Raw genomic sequence first — 21059 nt, 5'->3', positions numbered from 1 at the left:
TGATTTTAAATTCTCAGTGCAAAGTGTTTCTGACTCTGTTGCCTTGACTCCCATTTACTGTCTCCTCTTTCATTTACCCTAAAAATTGGAAGACAGTCTCACTGATGTTTTCTAACTAATGGTCTTCTGCCCTTGCAAAGATAATAATAGTATATACCCTAATTAAGATCAGTCATCATCAGAGACTCGCATGAATCTGAGGCCCCACTGTGTAGGTTAAAAACTTAGTGACCTGTGAACTCTGCATACTGTTGGGCACACAGTGAATGAAAAAAGATTTTTTTGGTTGGTTGGTTACTAATCTTACATAAAAATCTAAAATTTCAGTTTCTCTTGAAAAATCTAAAGATTTAATAACACTGGGCCCATATCAGAGTTATTTAATACTTCCCTGAGATGCAGCAAGTTCCACAGTTGTTTCTGTTTCTTAGCTTTAATTTCTAGACCCAGCCTGTTTTAATCTGTACTAATCAGGCTTATTTTCTTTATCTGACTGTGTAGTCATTTGTGTACTACTTTGCTTACAAGAGATATACTATTAGTCATGTAATCTGAGGTATCCTATATATATAATAAATATATATAATTGTGTGTATATACAATTCAACCTCAGCAAAACAACCCAATTAAAAAACAGGTGAAGAACTTTAATAGCATTTCTCCCAAGAAGATACATAGATGGCCAGCAGGCACATGAAAAAGATGTTCACCATCACTAACCATTAGGGAAATGAAAATCAAAACCACAGTGAGACACCCCTTCATACCCTTCAGGATGGCTGGTATCAAAACAAACAAACAAAAACCAAACCAGACCCAGAAAGTAACAAGTGTTGGCAAGGACATAGATAATTTGGAACCCTTGTTGTTGCCTAGTGGAAGTGTAAAATGCTGCAGCTACTGTGGAAAACAGTATGGCAGTTTCTTAGAAAATTAAAATTACCATATCATCTAATAGGTCCACTTCCAGATATATATGCAAAATAACTGAAAGCAAAGACTGGAAAGAGATATTTGTACATCTATGTTCATAGCAACGTTATTCACAGTAGCAAAATGGTAGAAACAACTCATAAATCCAAAATGCTATGAAATGTGATTCAGCTTTTTAGGAAGGAAATTCTGATAAATGCTGCATGGATAAACCTTGAGAATATTATGCTGAGTAAAATAAGCCAGTCATAAAAAGACAAATACTGTATGATTCTACTTATGTGAGTTACCTAGAGTAGTCAAACTGACAGACAAAGAGAATGGTTACCAGGGGTTGGGAGGAGGGAGGAATGGAGAGTTACTGTTTAATAGATACAGAGTTTCAATTTGGGAAGATGAAAATTTCTGGAGATAGATGGTGGTGATGGTTCAGCAATAGTGTGATTGTACTAAATGCCACTCAATTGTACACCTAAAAATGCTTAAAATGATAAATTTTAGGTATCATTTGCCACAATACAAAATATATGAAGAAACAATAGAACAAAATATATGAAGAAACAATTGATAGTTGTGATGAGCACCCATGTGAAAGTAATTAGTTGAAATAGCAGCTCTTTCCCCAATGAATATTCTTATTAAAATCATATTTAGAAATAGTAACTAAATTTTTACGAAAGTGTTTAAAGAATAAAATAAACCAAATTGGTACCGATTATTTGACTGTGACCATCTGTGGGAGTCATTTTAGCTTTATTATAAGATTTTTAAAAATTATTTGCGAAACTGTTGACATTTAGATCTATTTGAATCAAGTGTGTTAATTGGTTCTATTAACCTTCATATTTTTTTCTTAGGTTCCGTTTAAGTCCAGCTGCCCGCAATATTCTGGAAAAACACTCACTGGATGCTAGCCAGGGCACAGCCACTGGCCCTCGGGGGATATTCACTAAAGAGTATGTGTTAGCTTTTTGTAATAACCAATTCCATTATTTATTATGATCATGTTTTTTTGAAAGAAAATAAAAAGAGCTTATTCAGTCTTAAGATTTAAAAGGAGGTACACTGTTCTTTTGTACTTTTAATTGCTTTTATCATTGTAAATTGTATTTTATGCAAGAGTTGTTTTCTGAATAATTATAGCATTACTGAAGAACAGCTCTAATTTGGTAACTAAGCAAGATCCTTAGAAGTGGTAATAAATGCAGAAAATTAGAGTGCAGAACAGTGAAACTTTATACAGTATTAAATGTATGAAATCATGCAATAACATTTACATTTCTAAAACAAGGAAATATATTTTTAAAAAATTATTTTCATTATCTCTTTGAATTTTATTCACTTGTACTGTTATAAAGCAATTTCCATATACAGTTTGGTCTCTTTTTAGATTTTCTTTTCTATTTCATTGATCCATCTGTCCATGAGTTAGTACCATACTTTTTAGTATCACACTTTTAATTAGACATGTTTTATTGTATGCTTTAAAATCTGATAGCGATAGCTTTGCTCTTTTTTTAAATCAGTTTTCTTAGTTCATTCTTATTTTATTATTCTTCCAAATGAATTTTAAGCCATTCGTCTAGCTCCATGGGTAGGAGTAAGGGGTATTTTTATGGGATTGTATCACATTTTAAATTAACTTTGTGAGAACTGACATCTTTATCATGATGGGTCTTTCTATTCCACAACACTGGTCTTTCCGTTAGTTTAAATGTTTGTGTCTTTCAAAACAGATGGCCCCTGTTGTGTTGAAACTTAGTCTAGTAGGGTAGACAGAGATTAATCAAATAGGCTTATGAACTAACGTAAGATTTCAGTAGTGTTATGTGCTACATTTTTATTGGCAGTAATAGTAAATGTTTCAAATTAAGTTTATGTTTTAAAGCAATGTACTCATTCCATGTTTATCTAATATTGATAGGAAATAAAAAATAATATTGGCCAAAATTTTTATAAGTCGAGAGAGAGCAATGGTTATTAAATTATAATAGGCAGTGTTGGGCCAGGCAACGTTTTCTTTTTTCCACTGGGTTGTTTTACTCTTCATGAAAGCATTGGCTTACTGTTGGGTGTTTATTTTATTGAAAGCAGTATATAGCTTTAATTCTTAGATATCCTCATTTATCTGTATTACACTCTTACTAATTTGTTAACTGAATGTATGTGGTTCTATCACACACATACCGTGAAGTTCGTGCCACACTGCATGAGTTGGAAATCAGCTGTCCTGAGAGCTGACTGAAAGGCAACATCCCAGACCATGGGATTTTTAGTTAAAGGACTTAAAAGTTACACTTAGCTGTAAAAAATTAAAATTAAGAACCTTGGTTGCCAGTTAATCCCAGTTTTTTCCCCACACCAATCCTGGTTTGTGTCTACTATTGGTATCTTAATCTTGTTAGTCTCTACCAGTCTGTGCCTTAGTAGCACTCTCTGTAAAAATGGGAGAAAGCAACTATTTTTATAACAAAGTAGATTTGCCTTGCTCATAATTCTGAGGATTAGGAAGAAGAGTCTGTATTTAATTCATTAATCTTTGAGGATTTGTTGAAATGTAAAATAATGATTGCTGCACCTTAGGGGGATCAGTTCTGCAAATTTGTGTAAGATAAACTGGAGCAGAAAAAGATGAGATAAGGAGATAAATTAATAGGCTCCTAAAGTAATCCAGGTAAGAGATAATGAATACTTGAATGTGGTTAGAAGAACTAAAAGGGAGATTCCGGATATAGACAACATTGTAAGGATAGAGTCCAGAAGCCTTTGCAGATTAAATGTGGCATGTAGGCCAGAGTAGCAACAAGTAAAGGAATGAACTTGGATCTGGTCTAGGTGATGATAGTTTTGTCTCCAGAAATAGAAATAATGGATTTGAGAAGCATTTGTTTTGGTGGAGTTAGTAATGTTTGAAGCTTATTGTCAGGACTTAGAAGCCATGTAGGTATTGGGATCAATGAGATGAAGATGTATCTCAGGAGATAGTTTGGGATTAGAGAGGTAGATTTGGTAGATAATAAAGCAGTCGTTGTAATTGAGATCATCAATAGGGAAACTAGAGGTTAAAATCCTTGAGTTGGAGGATACCTGGGAAATGTGGGAAAAGTCAAGGATGGTAGGATCTAAGAAAAGCCTCTTAAATTTGGTAATGTGGTGTTCAGTAGTGTGACAGCAGTAAAATAAAGAAATAAAGGTTCCTTCTCTTTCCATGTGTGCTTAATACATATATGATGACAAATATCTTTTTTTTAAACCTGAGTGGAAAGTTATAATATTAATGAAACATTTCTTAAGAAAAAAATGGTATTATCTCCTGAATACCATAAGGAAGCAGTATTAAAGAGTTAGGCTTTTAGTATTAATGCCATCTTTTCTACCCTGTTACCCTTTTCTCTTCCCTGCCTTTATTCCTTAACTCTCCACGAGAAAGGCATCAACCTTTGGTCTTCAAAATAAGAACTAGTACAAAAGATTTCATGTGAAAAATGGATCCTGAAAGCATATATTATTGAGGATTTTTGCTTTTCTATACTGCTAAAAATGCCTGCATTTTAAGTTTATCATTAAGGTGAGCTTTGGAAAAAATTTTAGCCTAATGTCATCTTCTGCTATGGTTGAAAAATTGCAGGTTTTGGCATAGCTGTCCCCGAAATATGTTAGCACACTTTTTTATTTTTTAATGTTTTGAATTTTTTTTTTCTTTAAGAGAGAGACAGGCTCTCACTCTGTCACCCAGGTTGGGGTGCCATGGTGTATTCCTAGCTCACTGCAGCTTTGAACTCCTAGGCTGAAGTGGTCCTATCACCTCAACCTCCCAAATAGTTGGGACTACAGGTGTGCCACCATGCCTGGCTAAATTTTTAAAACAGTTTTGTAGAGACAGTTTCTCACTAGGTTACCCAGGCTGGTCTCAAGCTCTTGGCCTCAGGTGATCCTCCCACCTCAGCCTCTCGAAGTGCTGGGAATGCAGACGTGAGCCACTGTGCCCAGCCAACCCACATTCTTGACACGGTGAGGACATCCTCCATACCATGTCCACTAAAAGTGTGAGTAGAAAAATCAGTTCCAAATGCTGAAGGAAATGCCTTCAGCCCACTGTATTTGTGAAGAAAATCTTAGGTATCAGGGCTGCTATTTTAATTTTGCCTTAAAACAAGCATTGCTTAGAATACATGTTGTACCAAAGCATATAGACTTGACTTTGCTTGTACATGTGACTGTTTTAAGAAAGCAGTGTCAAGGCCACAATTAGAAGCAGAACACATTTAGGTTCTTTGCCTGCAGCCCCAATGTCTTTGGTACATCTGTGTCTTAAATCATAGTTGTAGTAATATTTGTATTCATCACATGGCATCAAAAATCAGGTAAGTATGACAGGCAAGTGCCTAGTGTGTTTTAGTGATATTTTCAAAATAAATTCATGTCACACCCAAATGGATTGCTCTCTCAGGGAACCCAGTAGATAAGGTTCTAGCTGGGTTAACTTCCAGAGCATCCTCTGCCTATCTGCCTATTTCTGCCAGTGGCCAGAATGAATTTGTGTGGTGTATTTTTCTCCTAATTTTTATAGCTTTTAATGTCTACCTAATGCTCCAAGTTTAGTCTGCTTATTTAATGTGCAGAAATCATTAAAACCATTTTCTGCCTCACAAAAAACTAAATCATTGGCTGTTACTAAACAATAATTAAGATCTATACTTCATAGGCATGTAAGTATAAAATCAGCAATAAAAAGGCCAGGTGCAGTGACTCACACCTGTAATCCCAGTGCTTTGGGAGGCCAAGGCTGGTGAATCACTTGAGGCCAGGAGTTCGAGACCAGTCTGGCCAACATGGTAAAACCCCATCTCTACTAAAAATATAAAAATTAGCCAGGCGTGGTGGTGCACACCTGTAATCTCAGCTACTAGGGAGGCTGAGGCATGAGAATCTCTTGAACCCAGGAGGCGGTGGTTGCAGTGAGCTGAAATCGCACCACTGCACTCCAGCCTGGGTGACAGTGAGACTGTTTAAAAAATAAAAAAATAAAAAATAAAATCAGCAGTACAAGTTTTTGTGAGCAAGAAGAAGCAATTTTCTTCTTGCTTCTTTATGATTAACCTACCCAAGAACCTTAATTACTACAGAGATAAAACTAAACTGCTTTTTAAAAAATAAAGTAGCAGTAATAGTTATGCTAAATATGTAATATTAGCATAACTATTAGCATAACTTAGCATAACTAAATATTACATATTGCTAAATATGCTAATAAGTAATAGTTATGCTAAAAATGTGTCAATTTAGTGTCAGCAACCTTTTTTTTTTAAATAGATGTATTCAGGCATTAACGATACAGATTTTTGCACCCCAGTTAGACTGTTCCTGCTTGTGTTGATATTCTATTATTGCATAACAAGTTACAATAAACTTAACAGCTTAAAATAATACCTGTTTGTTTTCTAACAGTTCAGTAGGTTAGAAGTCCTGGCATAGCATGGCCAGCTTCTGAACTCGTGGTCTCACAAGGCTGAAATCAAAGTGTTGGCCAAGGCTGGGGACTCATGTGAAGCTTGGGGTCCTCTTCCAAGCTCATGTGGTTGTTGACAGAATGCAGTTCCTTGGGACTATAGGACTGTGGCCCTTGTTTTCTTTCTAGCTCTCAGCCAAGAATCACTGACAGCTCCCAGAGGCCACGTGCAGGGCCTTGCCGTGCATGGTCTCCATAGGTGGTTCACAACCTGCATGTCTGCTTCTCCCGGGCCAGCAGTTTCATCTCTTTACTTCAAGTCTCTTCTTCCAGGAAGGCCTAATTTCTTTTAAGAGATTATCTGATATATCTGCCCTCTCCAGGGTAGTTTGCCTTTTGGTTAACTCAAATGCAACTGATTTGGAGCTTCATATATCTATAAAATGCCACCAATTTTGTCACATAACAGGACCTAATGGAGTGACATCCATCATATTCACAGGTCAGATACAGTCAAGAGGGATTATATGGGGCGTGTACACCAGGGGCAGGAGTATTGGGGCCATCTCAGAATTCTTCCTACCATGTTGTCATAAGTAAAGGGGTCTTCTCAAATATGCTCAACAGGTGCTAGGTTTTATCTTTCATCAATTTTTTTGAAAAATAATACCAAAATATTAACTGGGAAATAATTTTTCCTTAGATTTTGTGTCACCCTGAAGTCTTTTTAGATTATATAAAACAAATCTTTTTCTTAAATTGAAAAAAATACTTTCCAAAATACTTATTGGATATTAAAATGTTCTAAAAATTATTTTAAGAAAATATATTGCCTAATACCACTGTAACTTAGCATAGTGAGTTGAGGGCTTAGCATATTTAGTAATCTAATTATATCCTCTTACAAGACAAAAATACCTTTGTTTTACAGAGTAATACAAAGGCAAGTCTATAACTAGTTATTTTTCATTCTAAAAGAAATCATGGGTTAGATTTGTTAGATTAGATTATACTGATGGCATATTAGCAAAATTAAAAATGGTTTGATTTCCTGGTCATAAATAAGCTGATTTGCACTATAATAAACAATGAATAAACAATAAGTGAACAATGATATAGGAAGTATCCTGGTGAAAGCCATATTTACAATAAAGTTGACACTTTTTGAATGCCATGTGAATATTATTTCATGAGTATAAAGGATGAGAGTGGTTTAATTAATTGTTCATCTACCAAATAACATCCACTGCACAGAAAAAAGACTAATTTCCTTTTTAAAAATCACTACTTATGTCCAATTTTAATAACATTTTAATTGTTTGGCTTTTGAAAATATGCAAATATTAGAACGTGACAAATAATGGTCAGCAGACCAGGTAAGAGACAGGATTTAATTTTCTAGCTCAAATGATTGGTTTTTAATTATAACCTTGATATCTGTATATTTCTGTATCTTTTCTCCACATTCGCCTGCATTATCTGAAAGTTCTGTTATATTCCTTATTGCTAATTATGGTTATCTACTTTTCTCATATTTCCAGGGATGCTCTCAAACTTGTCCAGTTGAAACAGACGGGCAAGATTACTGAGTCCAGACCAACTCCAGCCCCCGCAGCCACTCCCGCAGCACCGTCGCCCCTACAGGCCACAGCTGGGCCATCTTATCCCCGGCCTGTGATCCCACCAGTATCAACTCCTGGACAACCCAATGCAGTGGTAGTGTTTTCTAAGTGGATTTTTATTTCTTTTTCTTTTTTTTTTTGAGACAGAGTCTTGCACTGTCACCCAGGCTGGAGTGCAGTGATGCAATCTCAGCTCACTGCAGCCTCTGCCTCCCAGGTTCAAGTGATACTCCTGCCTCAGCTTCCTGAGTAGCTGGGATTATAGGTGCGCACCACCACGCCAACCTAATTTTTGTATTTTTAGCAGAGATGGGGTTTCACCATTTTGGCTAGGCTGGTCTCAAACTCCTGACTTCAGGTGATCCACCCGCCTCCCAAAGTGCTGGGATTACAGGTGTGAACCACCACACCCGGCCTGGATTTTTATTTTTCAGATTTAAGTGAGAGAGAAAATAAGAACAGTTACTATGTGTTTTAAGAGTAGATTTAAAACAGATTAGTTTTATTAATGTGTTTGAATAGTAGCTAAGTGATAAAGATAAAACACTGCAAATGCTTTGTTTTACAGATTTCCTATCAGAAACCAAAATTTGTACGTTAACTTCCAAATAAACATTAGAATTGTAATTCAATTTAAAGTTACCACAAGTTCCACAACTTCAGTAACATACATATTCTCTACTATCTTGTGTTTCATGTCTTTTCTTAAGTGTGATACTAATAATTAGTAGCTGACACTAGCTCCCTTTTGTGGATATGTTCTACTTTTTAACTAGGGAATTGATAATCTCACTGTGAAGAACTATGTAGCTAGTCATTCTTTCCTTCTCAGATGCATGCAGTATAACAGCCCCTTTTTGTTTTCAAATTCCTCCATTTTGCCTCTCTGTGCCTTTCCTATTCAGGTTATTTACTTCCTATCAGAAGAAATGTCGGATAACCACGTTTATTTAAAATCGAATGGGCACTTAAAAAAATAAAAAGCAAAATAAATAGGTAAATCTGTACTAGTGGAAAACTATATACCATATGATATTTTAAAAGAGTTGAAAACAGTACAACTTTCATGGGAAACAGATTTTTAAATATCCATTAATGATTAATACACTGCATACTTGAGTAACCTACTCTTTAAGGACATGCAGTTGGACAAGATACTATGTTTATTGAGTGTATAGTCCACTCTTTGACTATATAATGTATATGGACTATAAAATATGTATAATTCAATCATATGTCTTTTAAAAGTAGGTTATTCAAGTCTGGGTGTGGTGGCTTACACCTGTAATCCTAGCACTTTGGGAGGCTGAGGTGGGAGGATTGCCTGCACTCAGGCATTCAAAGACCAGCCTAGGCAACATAGTAAGACTTCATCTCTACAAAAGAATTTTAAAATCAGCTGGATGTGGTAGAGTGGGCCTGTAGTCCCAACTACTCAGGCGGCGGAGGTTGGGGAATCACTTGAGACTGGGAGGTTGAGTCTGTAGTGAGCTATGTTTGTGCCACTGCACTCCAGCCTGGGTAATAGAGGAAGACCCTATCTCAAAAAAAAAAAAAAAAAAGTTATTCAAATTAGGAAGGTAAACCTTACTTTTAAATTCTTATAGTATGTAGAGAGCATTTATTCTACTTGACGAAGTACTTTGCTAACATAAAGTGTTTAATTTCTTAATGATATTTGTAAAAATGAAATCAGCCGCACTTTCATTTGCTTTGTATTATCTTGAAGTGATTATAATGAAATCCCAAAATAGAGTGAAGGACGAGAAAGGAATTAGATATAATTTAAAATCTATCATGCTTTTTTGAGAGGTCCAAGGAACAGAATGGAAAAACTACAATGAAGTTATAGGAATATTTTATTATCTCATTCATACTTTCTATTATGAATCTCTAAGAAATAAGATACTTATGTTATTTTTAAAAATTACAAATCCAAATAGAAATAATTGAATTGCCTGTATAGAAGGTCCCTAATCTTCTAATGTCCCTTGTGATTTCTTTGATCCATGAGTTGTTTATAAGTGTGAATTTAATTTCAAAATATTGGAAGACCCTTCAGTTACCTTTCATGATTTCTAGTTTAACTCCACTGTGTTTAGAGAATACACTTTGAGACATACTTCATTTTAAAACAGTCTTCTCAAATTTATTGAGATTTATTTTGTATTTATAATATGGCCTGTCTTGGATGTTCCATGTGTACTTGAAAAGATGGTTCGACTTACAATTTTTTGACTTTACAATGGTGTAAAAGTGATACACATTCGGTAGAAAGCAGTGCAGTATTTCCTTGCAATGCTGGGCAGTAGCGGCCAGCCACAGCTCCAGGTTAGCCACGTGATCATCAGGGCAAACAACTGCTACTCTGCAGTATACTGTGTAGCCAGATGATTTTGCCCAACTGTAGACTAATGTAAATGTTTTGAGCACATTTATGGTAGGCTACGCTAAGGCTAACCTGTGATGTTCAGTATGTTAGGTGTATTAAATGCACTTTGACTTATGATATTTTCAACTTATGATGGGTTTGTCAGAGTGTCACTCCATCATAAGTCAAAGGGCAACTATATATTAATAGTTGGTTTGTTGATTTATTGGCTGTTTTATTTCAGGTGTTTTTTCTTTCTTTCTTTCTTTCTTTCTTTTTTCTGAGACAGTCTTGCTCTGTCACCCAGGCTGGAGTGCAGTGGCACGATCTTGGCTCAGTGCAACCTCTGTCTCCCCGGTTCAAGTGATTCTCCTGCCTCAGCCTCCTGAGTAGCTGGGATTACAGGCGCGCGCCACCACACTCAGCTCATTTTTGTATTCTTAGTAGAGATGGGGTTTCACCATGTTGGCCAAGCTGGTCTTGAACTCTTGACCTCGTGATCAGCCTGCCTCAGCCTCCCAAAGTAATCCTGAGATTACAGGTGTCAGCCACTGTGCCCAGCCCATTTCAGTTTTATTAAGTGATATTTGTAACAAAAGCTGCTTACAGATGGTGTATGTCTGTGTCTGTCTTCTCTCTCCCCTCTCTCTCTGCGTATGTATGTACACACACATATATTGCCCCTTGTGTGTGTGTGGTATGTGTGTGTGTACATATATATACACACACAAACACACCTGTGGAGGAATTATTCATTATTTGGTAGGTTTCTTTTTTATCATCTTAAACATAGTAACATAAGATATCCCATTCACAATTGAAACATGAATTTTATTACTTTTTTCTGTAGTTATATGCTATAAAACCAAAACGTCTCAGATTTTTTTATATTCTTCCCTTATACTAAGAATTTTAATAGTGCTTTTCTTGCATTAATCTTTAATAAGTTAGGTCATTGAGAATGAATTTCATTTATAAAGTTGCTTGTTTTTTGTTTTATTTTTTATTCCACTTGTGGTTTAACGGACAGGTTGCTATCTTTTTGCAGGGCACATTCACTGAAATCCCTGCCAGCAATATTCGAAGAGTTATTGCCAAGAGATTAACTGAATCTAAAAGTACTGTTCCTCATGCATATGCTACTGCTGACTGTGACCTTGGAGCTGTTTTAAAAGTTAGGCAAGATCTGGTCAAAGGTTAGTAAAATTGAATTTACTTAATACCAAACACATGCTAACTTAACTTTCGTGAAATCCTTTATAAAATTATAAAGGATTTCATAATGTACTTGCACTCTACTCTGGGTATATTTGTGCTAGAGGAAAAAAATTAGCAATGGTTTCCTTGAAAAAGTGAATTGGTTCCACGTATTAAATAAATCACAGATGCCTTTATGCAGAATAAAGCTTTCTGTTCTACCTTGCTTTTATTTCCTCTTTGTCATATTTGAATAATGTACATTTAGTTAACATTTATTTAGCAGGCAGTTACTGAGTTCAATTCTGTTACATACTGAGCTTTAAAAATACAGGTTGAGCATCCCAAAACCAAAAATTCAGAGTGCTTCAAGATGTGAAACTTTTTGAGTGCCAACATGAAGCTCAATGGAAGTCCTCGTTGGAGCTTTTCAGATTTTGGATTTTTGGACTAGAGATGCCAAAACAGTAAATATAATATTACAAAATCTGAAAAAATTTTGAAATCTGAAACACTTCTGATTCCAAGTATTTTGGATAAGGGATACTGAAATCTGAAGTACTATAATTTGGTTGGTTAGTTATTTTAAAAGCAAAAGTGGGCTTAATGTTTTGGTGTGCTTTAGCATTTACATAGGTCAATTTTTTTGTAAGAACTCATGAATGATTTGTGTAGACCAAATGGTTATTTTTTGTTTTGAATATTTTTTGGTATGGTATTTAAACAAAGCAGTCCTTAACATTTCATTGTTTAAAATCCAGAACTTTTAAGGATGTTTTAGATTATAAATATCTTAGATATTCTTCTTTGTGCAAATTTTGATTTTATATTTCTTGTTCAGAATGCATTTACAGATTATTAAATTTGTAATATTTCTTCCAAAAATCAATTATAAATAAGGTTGCTGACATACCGATTTTTTAGCATGAACTGATAGTTTTATTTCTTTATTTTTGACCTATATGGCCTTCATATTATTTTCCTGTCTTATTGCACTGACTAGGACCTCTGGTATAATGAATATAGGTGGTAAAAGCAGATATTTTTGCCTTGTTCTTGATTTTGGGGGAAAAGCATTCAGTCTTTTATGTTAGCTATAGGTTTTTTGTAGAATATTATTTTCAGGTTGAAAGAATTTCCATTCCTAACTTGCAGAGAGTTTTAAACATGAATAGATGTTGAATTTTGTCAAATACTTTTTGTGCATCTTTTCAGATAACTTTTCCTTTTTCTGTCTGTTAATAAGGTGAATTACATTGGTTGATTTTCAAGTGTGGAATCAACTTTGTATTCCTCATATAAAACCCACTTGATGATTAACCTTCTCACATATTGTTTGATTCTGTATTCTAAAATTTTGTTTAGAATCTTTACACCTATGCCCATGAGAAATGCTAACCTGTAGTTTTCTTTTCTGGAGACATTTTTTCGGATTTGTTATCTTATCTAGTGGAATGGGTTGGAAAACATTTCCTCCTCCTTTATTTTCTGGAGGAGTTTGGGTACAATTGGTGTTATTTCTTTTTTAATTGTTCAGTAGAATTCACTAGTGAATTTCTTTATGGTAAGGTTTTTAACTATGAATTTTATTTTAAAAATGAATGCAGCTTTTTTTTTCTTGAATGAATTTTGGTAGTTTGTGTCTTTCAAGAAATTTGTTTGTGTCATCTAAGTCACTAGATTTATTGGCATAAAGTTATTCACCACATTACCTTATTATACTGTCATTTTATCTGAAGTAATGTTTCTGTTTTTGACATTAGTAATTTGCGTTTTACTCTCTAGATCATTCTGACTAAAGGGTTACCAGTTCTATTGATCTCAATCTCTTCAAAGAACCAGCATTTGGTTTTATTAACTTATCTGGTATTTCTATGATACTGATCTCATTGATTTCTGTTCTTTATTTTTTTTCTCTTTGCTTTCAGTTTACTTTGCTCTTTTATTTCTAGTTTCTTAAGGTGAAAATTTGGATCATTTATTTGAGACCTTTATTTTTTAATACAAGCATATAATACTCTTGAATTATCTTTAAGCACTGCTTTAGCTATATCCCACAAATGTTGATTTTTTTTTTTTTTTTCTTTTTGAGACAGGGTCTTGCTCTGTCACCCAGGCTGGAGTGCAGTGGTGCGATCTCGGTTCACTTCAACCACCGCCTCCTGGGTTCAAATGATTCTCACGCCTCAGTGCCCTGAGTAGCTAGGATTACAGGCACAAACCACCATGCCTGGGTAATTTTTTGTATTTTTACTAGAGACAGGGTTTCAGCATGTTGGCCATGCTGGTCTCAAACTCCTGGCCTCAAGTGATCCACTCACCTAGGCCTCCCAAAGTGCTGAAATTACAGGCGTGAGCCACCACGCCTGGCATTATTTTTCCTTTTATTCAATTAAAAATGTTTTCTCATTTATTTCTTTTGTGATTTCTTTGATCAATGAGTTATTTATAAGTATGCACTTAATTTCAAAATATTTGAGGACTATTGATTTCTCTTTTATGATTTCTAGCTTAACTCCATTGTGTTTAGAGAACACACTTTATATGATTTCAGTTTTCTTAAATTTGTTGATATTTCTTTTATATTTATAGTATGGTCTATCTTGGTATGTGTTCTTGAAAAGAATTTTTTTATTTTTGTAAGGGAATGTTCTATAAATGTCAGGCCAAGCTGGTTAATAGTGTTTATGTCTTTTGAGAGCAGTGTTGATATTCCTCATTATAATTGTTTATTTGTAGTTTCTCCTTTCAGCTCTGTCAGTTTTTGCTTCATGTATCCTGAATATCTATTATTGGCCACACACACAGTTAGGAATTTTGTTTTCTTGAACAGACCAGTCATTATGTCATGTCCTTATCTATTCCTTGTAATATTCCTTATCCTCAAGCCTTCTTTATCACATCTGTAGCCACTACAGATTTCTTTGACTCATGTTTCTATAGTATATCTTTTTGCATCTTTTTACTTTTTAAATGTAAATATGTTTATTTAAATAGGTTTCTTGAAGGCAGCATGTAGTTGGTTCTTGCTATTTTATCCAATTATTTAGTCTCTTAAGATGTTTAGACCACTCACATTTAATGGGATAGTTGGATTTAAATCTACCATTTTGTTCTTTCTTTGCATTCTCTTTGTCCCATCTCTTTTATTCTCTTTCCTTATCTTTTTGGTTATTTATTTTGTTATCTTTCTATTGTATTTCTTCATTTTATCTTCTTTTTTCTCTTCTTATCTGTCTTTGCAATGGTTTTCTTAGGGTTTACAATATAATTCTTTAATTTATCACAGCCTGGCTTCAAATTGTATTATACTCCACTCCATGTTTAATATAAGAACCTCATAACTATATACTTGCATTTCCTCCCTCTCATATTTTGTACTGCTGTTGTCATATTTTACTTCTGTATTATGATGTAAGCCCCAGAATACATGTTTAATGTTTTTTGCTTTAGCAAATCAGCTCTTTTGGAGTTTTAAAATGAGGGAAAAAGTGTCTTTTATATTTATCTGTACTTTTTTTCATTTCTTTGTATAGAATTAAAGTGCTGTCTGCTATTGGACTTCTTCTACACAAAGAACTTCCTTTAATGCTTCTTATAGTACAGATTGACTGACAATAAATTTTCTGTTTTTGTCTGAAAAAGTCTATTTTGTCTTTCACATTTTTCCTTTTTAAAACAATTTTTTAAATTGTAGTTGAATATATAACATGAGTCTTACCATTTTCAGTGTACAGTTAGTTCGCTGACATTAAGTACATTTACATTGTTTGCAACCATTACCACCATTCATCTACAGAACGTTTTTCATCCTGCAAAATGGAAACTCTGTGTACTCTTCATTCCTCTTTCCCACCACCCCTGACAACCACCATTCTTTCTGTTCCTATAAGTTTGATGATTCTAAGTACATCATATTAGTGGGATCATATAGTACTTGTCCTTTTGTGACTGGCTTATTCCACTTGGCGTTATGTCTTCAGGGTTCATGCATGTTGCAGAATGTATCAAAATTTCCTTTTTAAGGCTGAACAATGTTCCATTGTATGTATATACCCTACTTTGTTAATTCATGTGTTAATGGATAAATACATTAGGTTGTTTTTACCTTTTGGCTATTACGAATGATACTGCTATGAACATGGCTGTACAAATATCTCTTTGTGTCTCTGTTTTCAAATATTTTAGGTATATCCCCAGAAGTGGAATTACTGGACTATATGATAATTCTATTTTTAATTTTTTGAGGAGCTACCATACTGTTTTCCTTAGTGGCTGTGCCATTTTGCATTCCCACTAATGGCGCACCAATGGGTCAGGCATGATGGCTCATCCCTGTAATCCTAGCACTTTGGGAGGCTGAAGACAGGGGTTTGAGACCTGCCTGGGAAACAGAACGAAACCCTGTCTCTACCAAAAAATTGAAAAACTAGTCAGGCAGATGGCATATGCCTGTAGTCCTAGTAGGTACTTGGGAGATTGAGGTGGGAGGATTGCTTGAGCCCAGGAGTTGGAGGTTACAGTGAGCTATAATTGTACTACTTCATTCCAGCCTGGCTGATAGAGCAAGACCTATCTCCAAAAACAAAAATGAAGTGCACAAAGGTTGAAATTTCTCCACATTTTTGCCAATACTTGTTATTTTCTGTTTTTTGATAGTAGTCACCCTAATGGATATATCTTCATCATTTTTAAGAAGTATTTTTGCTGGATATAGATTTTTCAGTTAATAGGATTTTTGTTTCAGTTCTTTAAATAAAGATACTATTTCTTTATTTTCTGTCTTAGAATGTCTGCTGCCATTCTTAATATTTGTTCTGTTGTATATGATGTTTTCCCCCTGTCTGGTTGCTTTCAGGATTTTCTCCATTACCAATTTGGCTATTGTATGCCTAGATTTTTTTTTTTCTATTGTATTTACTGTTTGGGTTTCTCTCAGCTTCTTAGATGTATGGTTTGTTGTCTACCTTTAATTGTGAAACATTTCCAGTTATTTTTAATGATATCTTCTGTTCCATGTGGTTTCTCTTTGGGGCTCCAATTTTAAATGTTAGACTTTTTGAATTGTCCAAAGCTCTTAAATGTTCTATTGTTTTTGTTCATTCTTTTTTCTCTTTATGTTTCATATTGGATAATTTTTGTTTACCTAGCTTCAAGTTCACTGATTTCTTAGCTGTGTCTGCAAAGCTTAGCAAAATATATATTTTTTATCTTGTCAGCATGGATTTTCCCCTCTGGATTTCCAGTTGAATGTTTTTTTAGTTTCCATTTCTCTGCTGCTAGTCGCTGTCTGTTTATGCACGTTGTACCATACTCTGCCCGCTTTACTCCTGTACTGTGACAGTGGGTATTTACTTCCTGTGTTTGTCTCTCCTCTGAGTGGATTATCACTCTTTGGCATTCAGTTCACCTGTTTGCTTTGTAACCTCCGCTCCCTAATGGGCTCAAGAAAAGTTATGATTTTGTAATTTATCCTGCTTTTTCTTTCACCCTGTCAGGATGGGAACAGCTTTCTTTTGCAACTTTCTACATCTCAGGTGAAAGCAGGACTTTTATCAGTTTATATACAGAGTTTCAAAATTTCATATAAAGACAACTTGAGAGCTTTTAAAAGTTCAAGGAACTAAATGGAAAGCTATTTTAAAGAAAGTGATAAGTACCTAAAAAATGAACCCTGGAAGCACTCCTGTAGTTCTCAGATCATACTTGCTTAGTCATGATATAGAGGTTAATATGGGAATCACTTTCCTGTTTTGTTACTCTAATAAGGCAGAAAACAGTAATATTTCAGAGGAGATATGAATTAGTTTATTATCTTTGCATGGTCCAGTTTTGGTACACCCTTGTAATTAGGAATTTTCTTAAAAATCTTTACACCCCACATTATCTATCTTCACTCCTCTTTCTCATATAAAGTTACAAAATATAACATTCTATATGCATGCTTCACACTTTGCTTTTCTGTCTCAACAATCTGTAAATGAGAATGTTTGATATTACCTTACAAACTGTTTTCTACTCAGTAAATGTAACAACATCTCCTTTCAATATGTTTGGAAAATCTCCATTATAAAGAGTTAAAAATAGAGGAATTCAAAGAGAAACCTACTTTACACATGTTAGATTTGAGATGCTTGTTAGCTATGCAAGTAGAAATTTTATGTGAGAAATTGGATATACAAGTCTGAAGCCTCAGTATCTCAGAATTAGAGGTAGAATTTGGAAGAGTCATCATTATATAAATGGTATCAAAACCTTGGAATTGGCACTGGAACTTCCAGCCTGGGGAGATGCCAACATTGAGAGGAAAGGAATAAAAAATGAGTGAGTGGGCAGAAAGTGGAAGAAAACCAGAGATAGAGCAGTAAACAAAAGCTTACATGATTTCTGCTGTCCCCGGGGCTTACATACTAGTTGGAGGAGACAAACACTATTATATGTCAGATGGTGAAAGTGCTGAGCAGAAAAAGAAAGGATAAGGAGAGAAAGTAACTAGGGGTGCTTTTTCAAAAGGGAAGCAAGGGAAGCCCCTCTGACAAGGCGATAATTTAGATACGGCCTGAGAAAACAGAGTGAGCCACATAGGTATGTGACATAGGAGCCAGTAAAAGAATATATTTCATTCAACTCAAGAATGTTCCTAAATGTTGGAGTATGCTGAATACAGAATTTTAAGTGAGGACTGTGGACTTAGTGGTAGGTTTGGGGGTCGTTAGCTGGCAGATGGTTTTAGAAGTCTTCACTGTGAATACCTGTGGGTAAGTAGATAAAGTGAGGAGAAGGCTGAGAGAGCCATGAAAGGTAAGCAGAGTAAGTTCATGAACTGTTATATTTGAATTTGTACAGACCAAATCTGTCTGTGTGGTTATCATTAAAAGCCTGTAAGCACTGTAAGTCCATTTATATTTCTATTCCTAAAGGGGGTTTAAGCAAAAAAGTTTATATATTTCTGGAATTCTGAATTAGAGGAGCTTTGATACTTTGCAGCTGACAGTTATTGTGACAGTTTGACAGTATTTAGGTTTATGGTAATTCATCTAATCCCTTTCTGAAGTCTCCAGGATGCCTGTGGAATGAGCTGTTATTCACCTAAAATTCCATGATACTTTAATAATAGGATAGATTTTTTGCCACATACCATTGACTAGATCTAGATCTTTTTTTTTTTTTTTTTTTCCCCGAGACGGAGTCTTGCTCTGTCGCCCAGGCTGGAGTGCAGTGGCGCAATCTCAGCTCACTGCAAGCTCCGCCTCCCAGGTTCACGCCATTCTCCTGCCTCAGCCTCTCCGAGTAGCTGGGACTACAGGCGCCCGCCACCACGCCCAGCTAATTTTTTGTATTTTTAGTAGAGACGGGGTTTCACCGTGGTCTCGATCTCCTGACCTCGTGATCCGCCCGCCTCGGCCTCCCAAAGTGCTGGGATTACAAGCGTGAGCCACCGCGCCCGGCCAGATCTAGATCTTAAAGTCTTTTTCTATAAGCTCTTGCAAGAAAGAATCAAGTGTTGTTTACATTTTCCAACACTATTATACCCAGTGGCAAATGCAAAGACATAAACAAATACTTTAGTTATGATCAGCTCTGTAGGAAGTGGGAGGACCCCAGCTTTATTTTAAAATCAGTATGTATACTGGAAAGAAATTGATTCAAATGCATTCACCATAAAACTATGGATGGAGAACCTCATTTTATTAATCACACTAGGACCTATGCCAGCATTGCTTCATCTTTGGCTTTTGTTATATCCTGTTTTGTTAAGTTAAAAAGCAGTTAAATTTTTTTTCACCTACACCTCATTAGTAAAAAGAAATTTTCGAACACTTTCCCATATGTGTATATATAACTGTTTATATAAAGTACCTACGTGTATCACTGTTCTGGTATAATCGATATATTATAAAGCATACAGAGAATAAGGGTATTTGAAAAGAACGAGGAAGAAAACGAATCATCTTGTAAACTTCCTGACTGCACACACCACAGAAAGACCATTTGTCTTTTTCGAGACATAGGGGTTAGTTCTTTTTTTCTGATGATGTTTGTAATGGGTCCTTCAGGTTCTTGTGTATGATATCTAAGCAATTTAAAAAATTGATAACCAAGGCCCAGAAGTAAACTTACATTCATGGTTCATATTATTTATCCAGGACCTCATATAATGCAAGTTTTTCTAACCATGGGAACCTTATTGACTAAGCAAACAAAAGCCTGTAATTTTTTATCATTGTTTGTCAGTACATTCCATAATTTACAAGTTTGAAGTTGTAATGGTCAATGTTAAAGTTATATTAGGAATACTAATTTTACTAAGCTTATTTTTCTTTCAGATGACATTAAAGTATCAGTAAATGATTTCATCATCAAGGCAGCAGCCGTTACCCTTAAAGTAAGTAGCAGACTTCAAATGATTTTGTCTTCTTAAGTAGTTTCATGTCGTGGAATTTTTACAATGACAAATAGAACTCTTATATTTAAATCACAAAAATTTTATAATTGTCTTGCTAAAAATATCCTATCATTTGATCTCCCTCATTTTACTAATGAAGAAACCGTAAATCAAAAGGGCTCACAATGAATAAGAGCAGAATAAAAACCATTTATTCTAGGCGTTAGAGATAGAGCAGTAAACAAAAGCTTACATGATTTCTGCTGTCCCCGGGGCTTACATTCTAGTTGGAGGAGACAAGCACTATTATATGTCAGATGGTGAAAGTGCTGAGGAGAAAAAGAAAGGATAAGGAGACAAAGTAACTAGGGGTGCTTTTTCAAAAGGGAAGCGAGGGAAGCCCCTCTGACAAGGCGATAATTTAGATACGGCCTGAGAAAACAGAGTGAGCCACATAGGTATGTGGTAAAAGTGCATTCCACACAGAGGGACCAGCAAACACCAAGGCTGCAAGCAGAGGATCGCATTAACCAAAGATGTGGTGCTGAGGGTGGAATGTGCCTAGAGTGGAGAGGGTGGGAGATAAGATTTAAATAACAGTGGGAGAGCATGAAGGGGAACCCAAGTACGTGAGGCCTTGTTGGACATGGTGAGGACTAGGGATTTTATTATGGGTGAGAAGGAAGCCTTTGGAGGGTTTTGAACAAATAACTAATGTGATCTAACTTATACTTTAGAAACGAAAAGGAGAGGCTGCCCTGGGTGCCGTGTAGAATATGGCCTGTGGAGAGGCAAGGGAGGAGACAATGAGCTCCCCTGGGAGGTTTTAGAAGATGACAGTGGCTTGGACAAATGTGGTAGCAAATGGAGCTAGGGTGAAGTGGAGATTTGGGTTATGTTTCAGAAGTAGAGCCAACAGGATTTGCTGATGGATTGGATATGGTGTGTGAGAAAGAGGAACAAGCATTTTGGCCCAAGCAATGGGAGGAATGAGTTTTCCATGTACTAAGATTTGGAAAACTGGGAGGGGTATAGCTTTGGGGTAAGGAATCTAGAGTTTGGTTTTAGATATGTTAAATTTGAGGAGCCTAACAGATATTC

At 35.4% G+C, this 21059-nt stretch overlaps 1 protein-coding gene across 6 annotated transcripts in view; it reads left to right on the top strand.

Annotated features, from left to right (window-relative positions):
- Positions 1-21059, top strand: part of PDHX (pyruvate dehydrogenase complex component X) — a 198075-nt gene that overhangs the window by 33471 nt on the left and 143545 nt on the right. For 5 of the 6 annotated variants that reach the window (XR_008658385.2, XM_055281937.2, XM_063640986.1 and 2 more), the window contains exons 5-8: positions 1791-1889; positions 7924-8098; positions 11424-11571; positions 19900-19958. The exons of the other annotated variant lie outside the window; for it this stretch is intronic. Coding sequence is in view for 4 of the 5 variants with exons in the window: in XM_055281937.2 (XP_055137912.1) it covers positions 1791-1889; positions 7924-8098; positions 11424-11571; positions 19900-19958 (481 nt within the window). In the remaining variant the exon portion in view is untranslated. The remainder of the gene's footprint in view (positions 1-1790; positions 1890-7923; positions 8099-11423; positions 11572-19899; positions 19959-21059) is intronic. 6 annotated transcript variants of the gene reach the window in all.

This window comes from Symphalangus syndactylus, chromosome 6, assembly GCF_028878055.3.
Source record: "Symphalangus syndactylus isolate Jambi chromosome 6, NHGRI_mSymSyn1-v2.1_pri, whole genome shotgun sequence".
In the NCBI taxonomy this organism is placed as follows: Eukaryota; Metazoa; Chordata; class Mammalia; order Primates; family Hylobatidae; genus Symphalangus; species Symphalangus syndactylus.
This window is presented reverse-complemented; position numbering and strand designations above follow the sequence as displayed.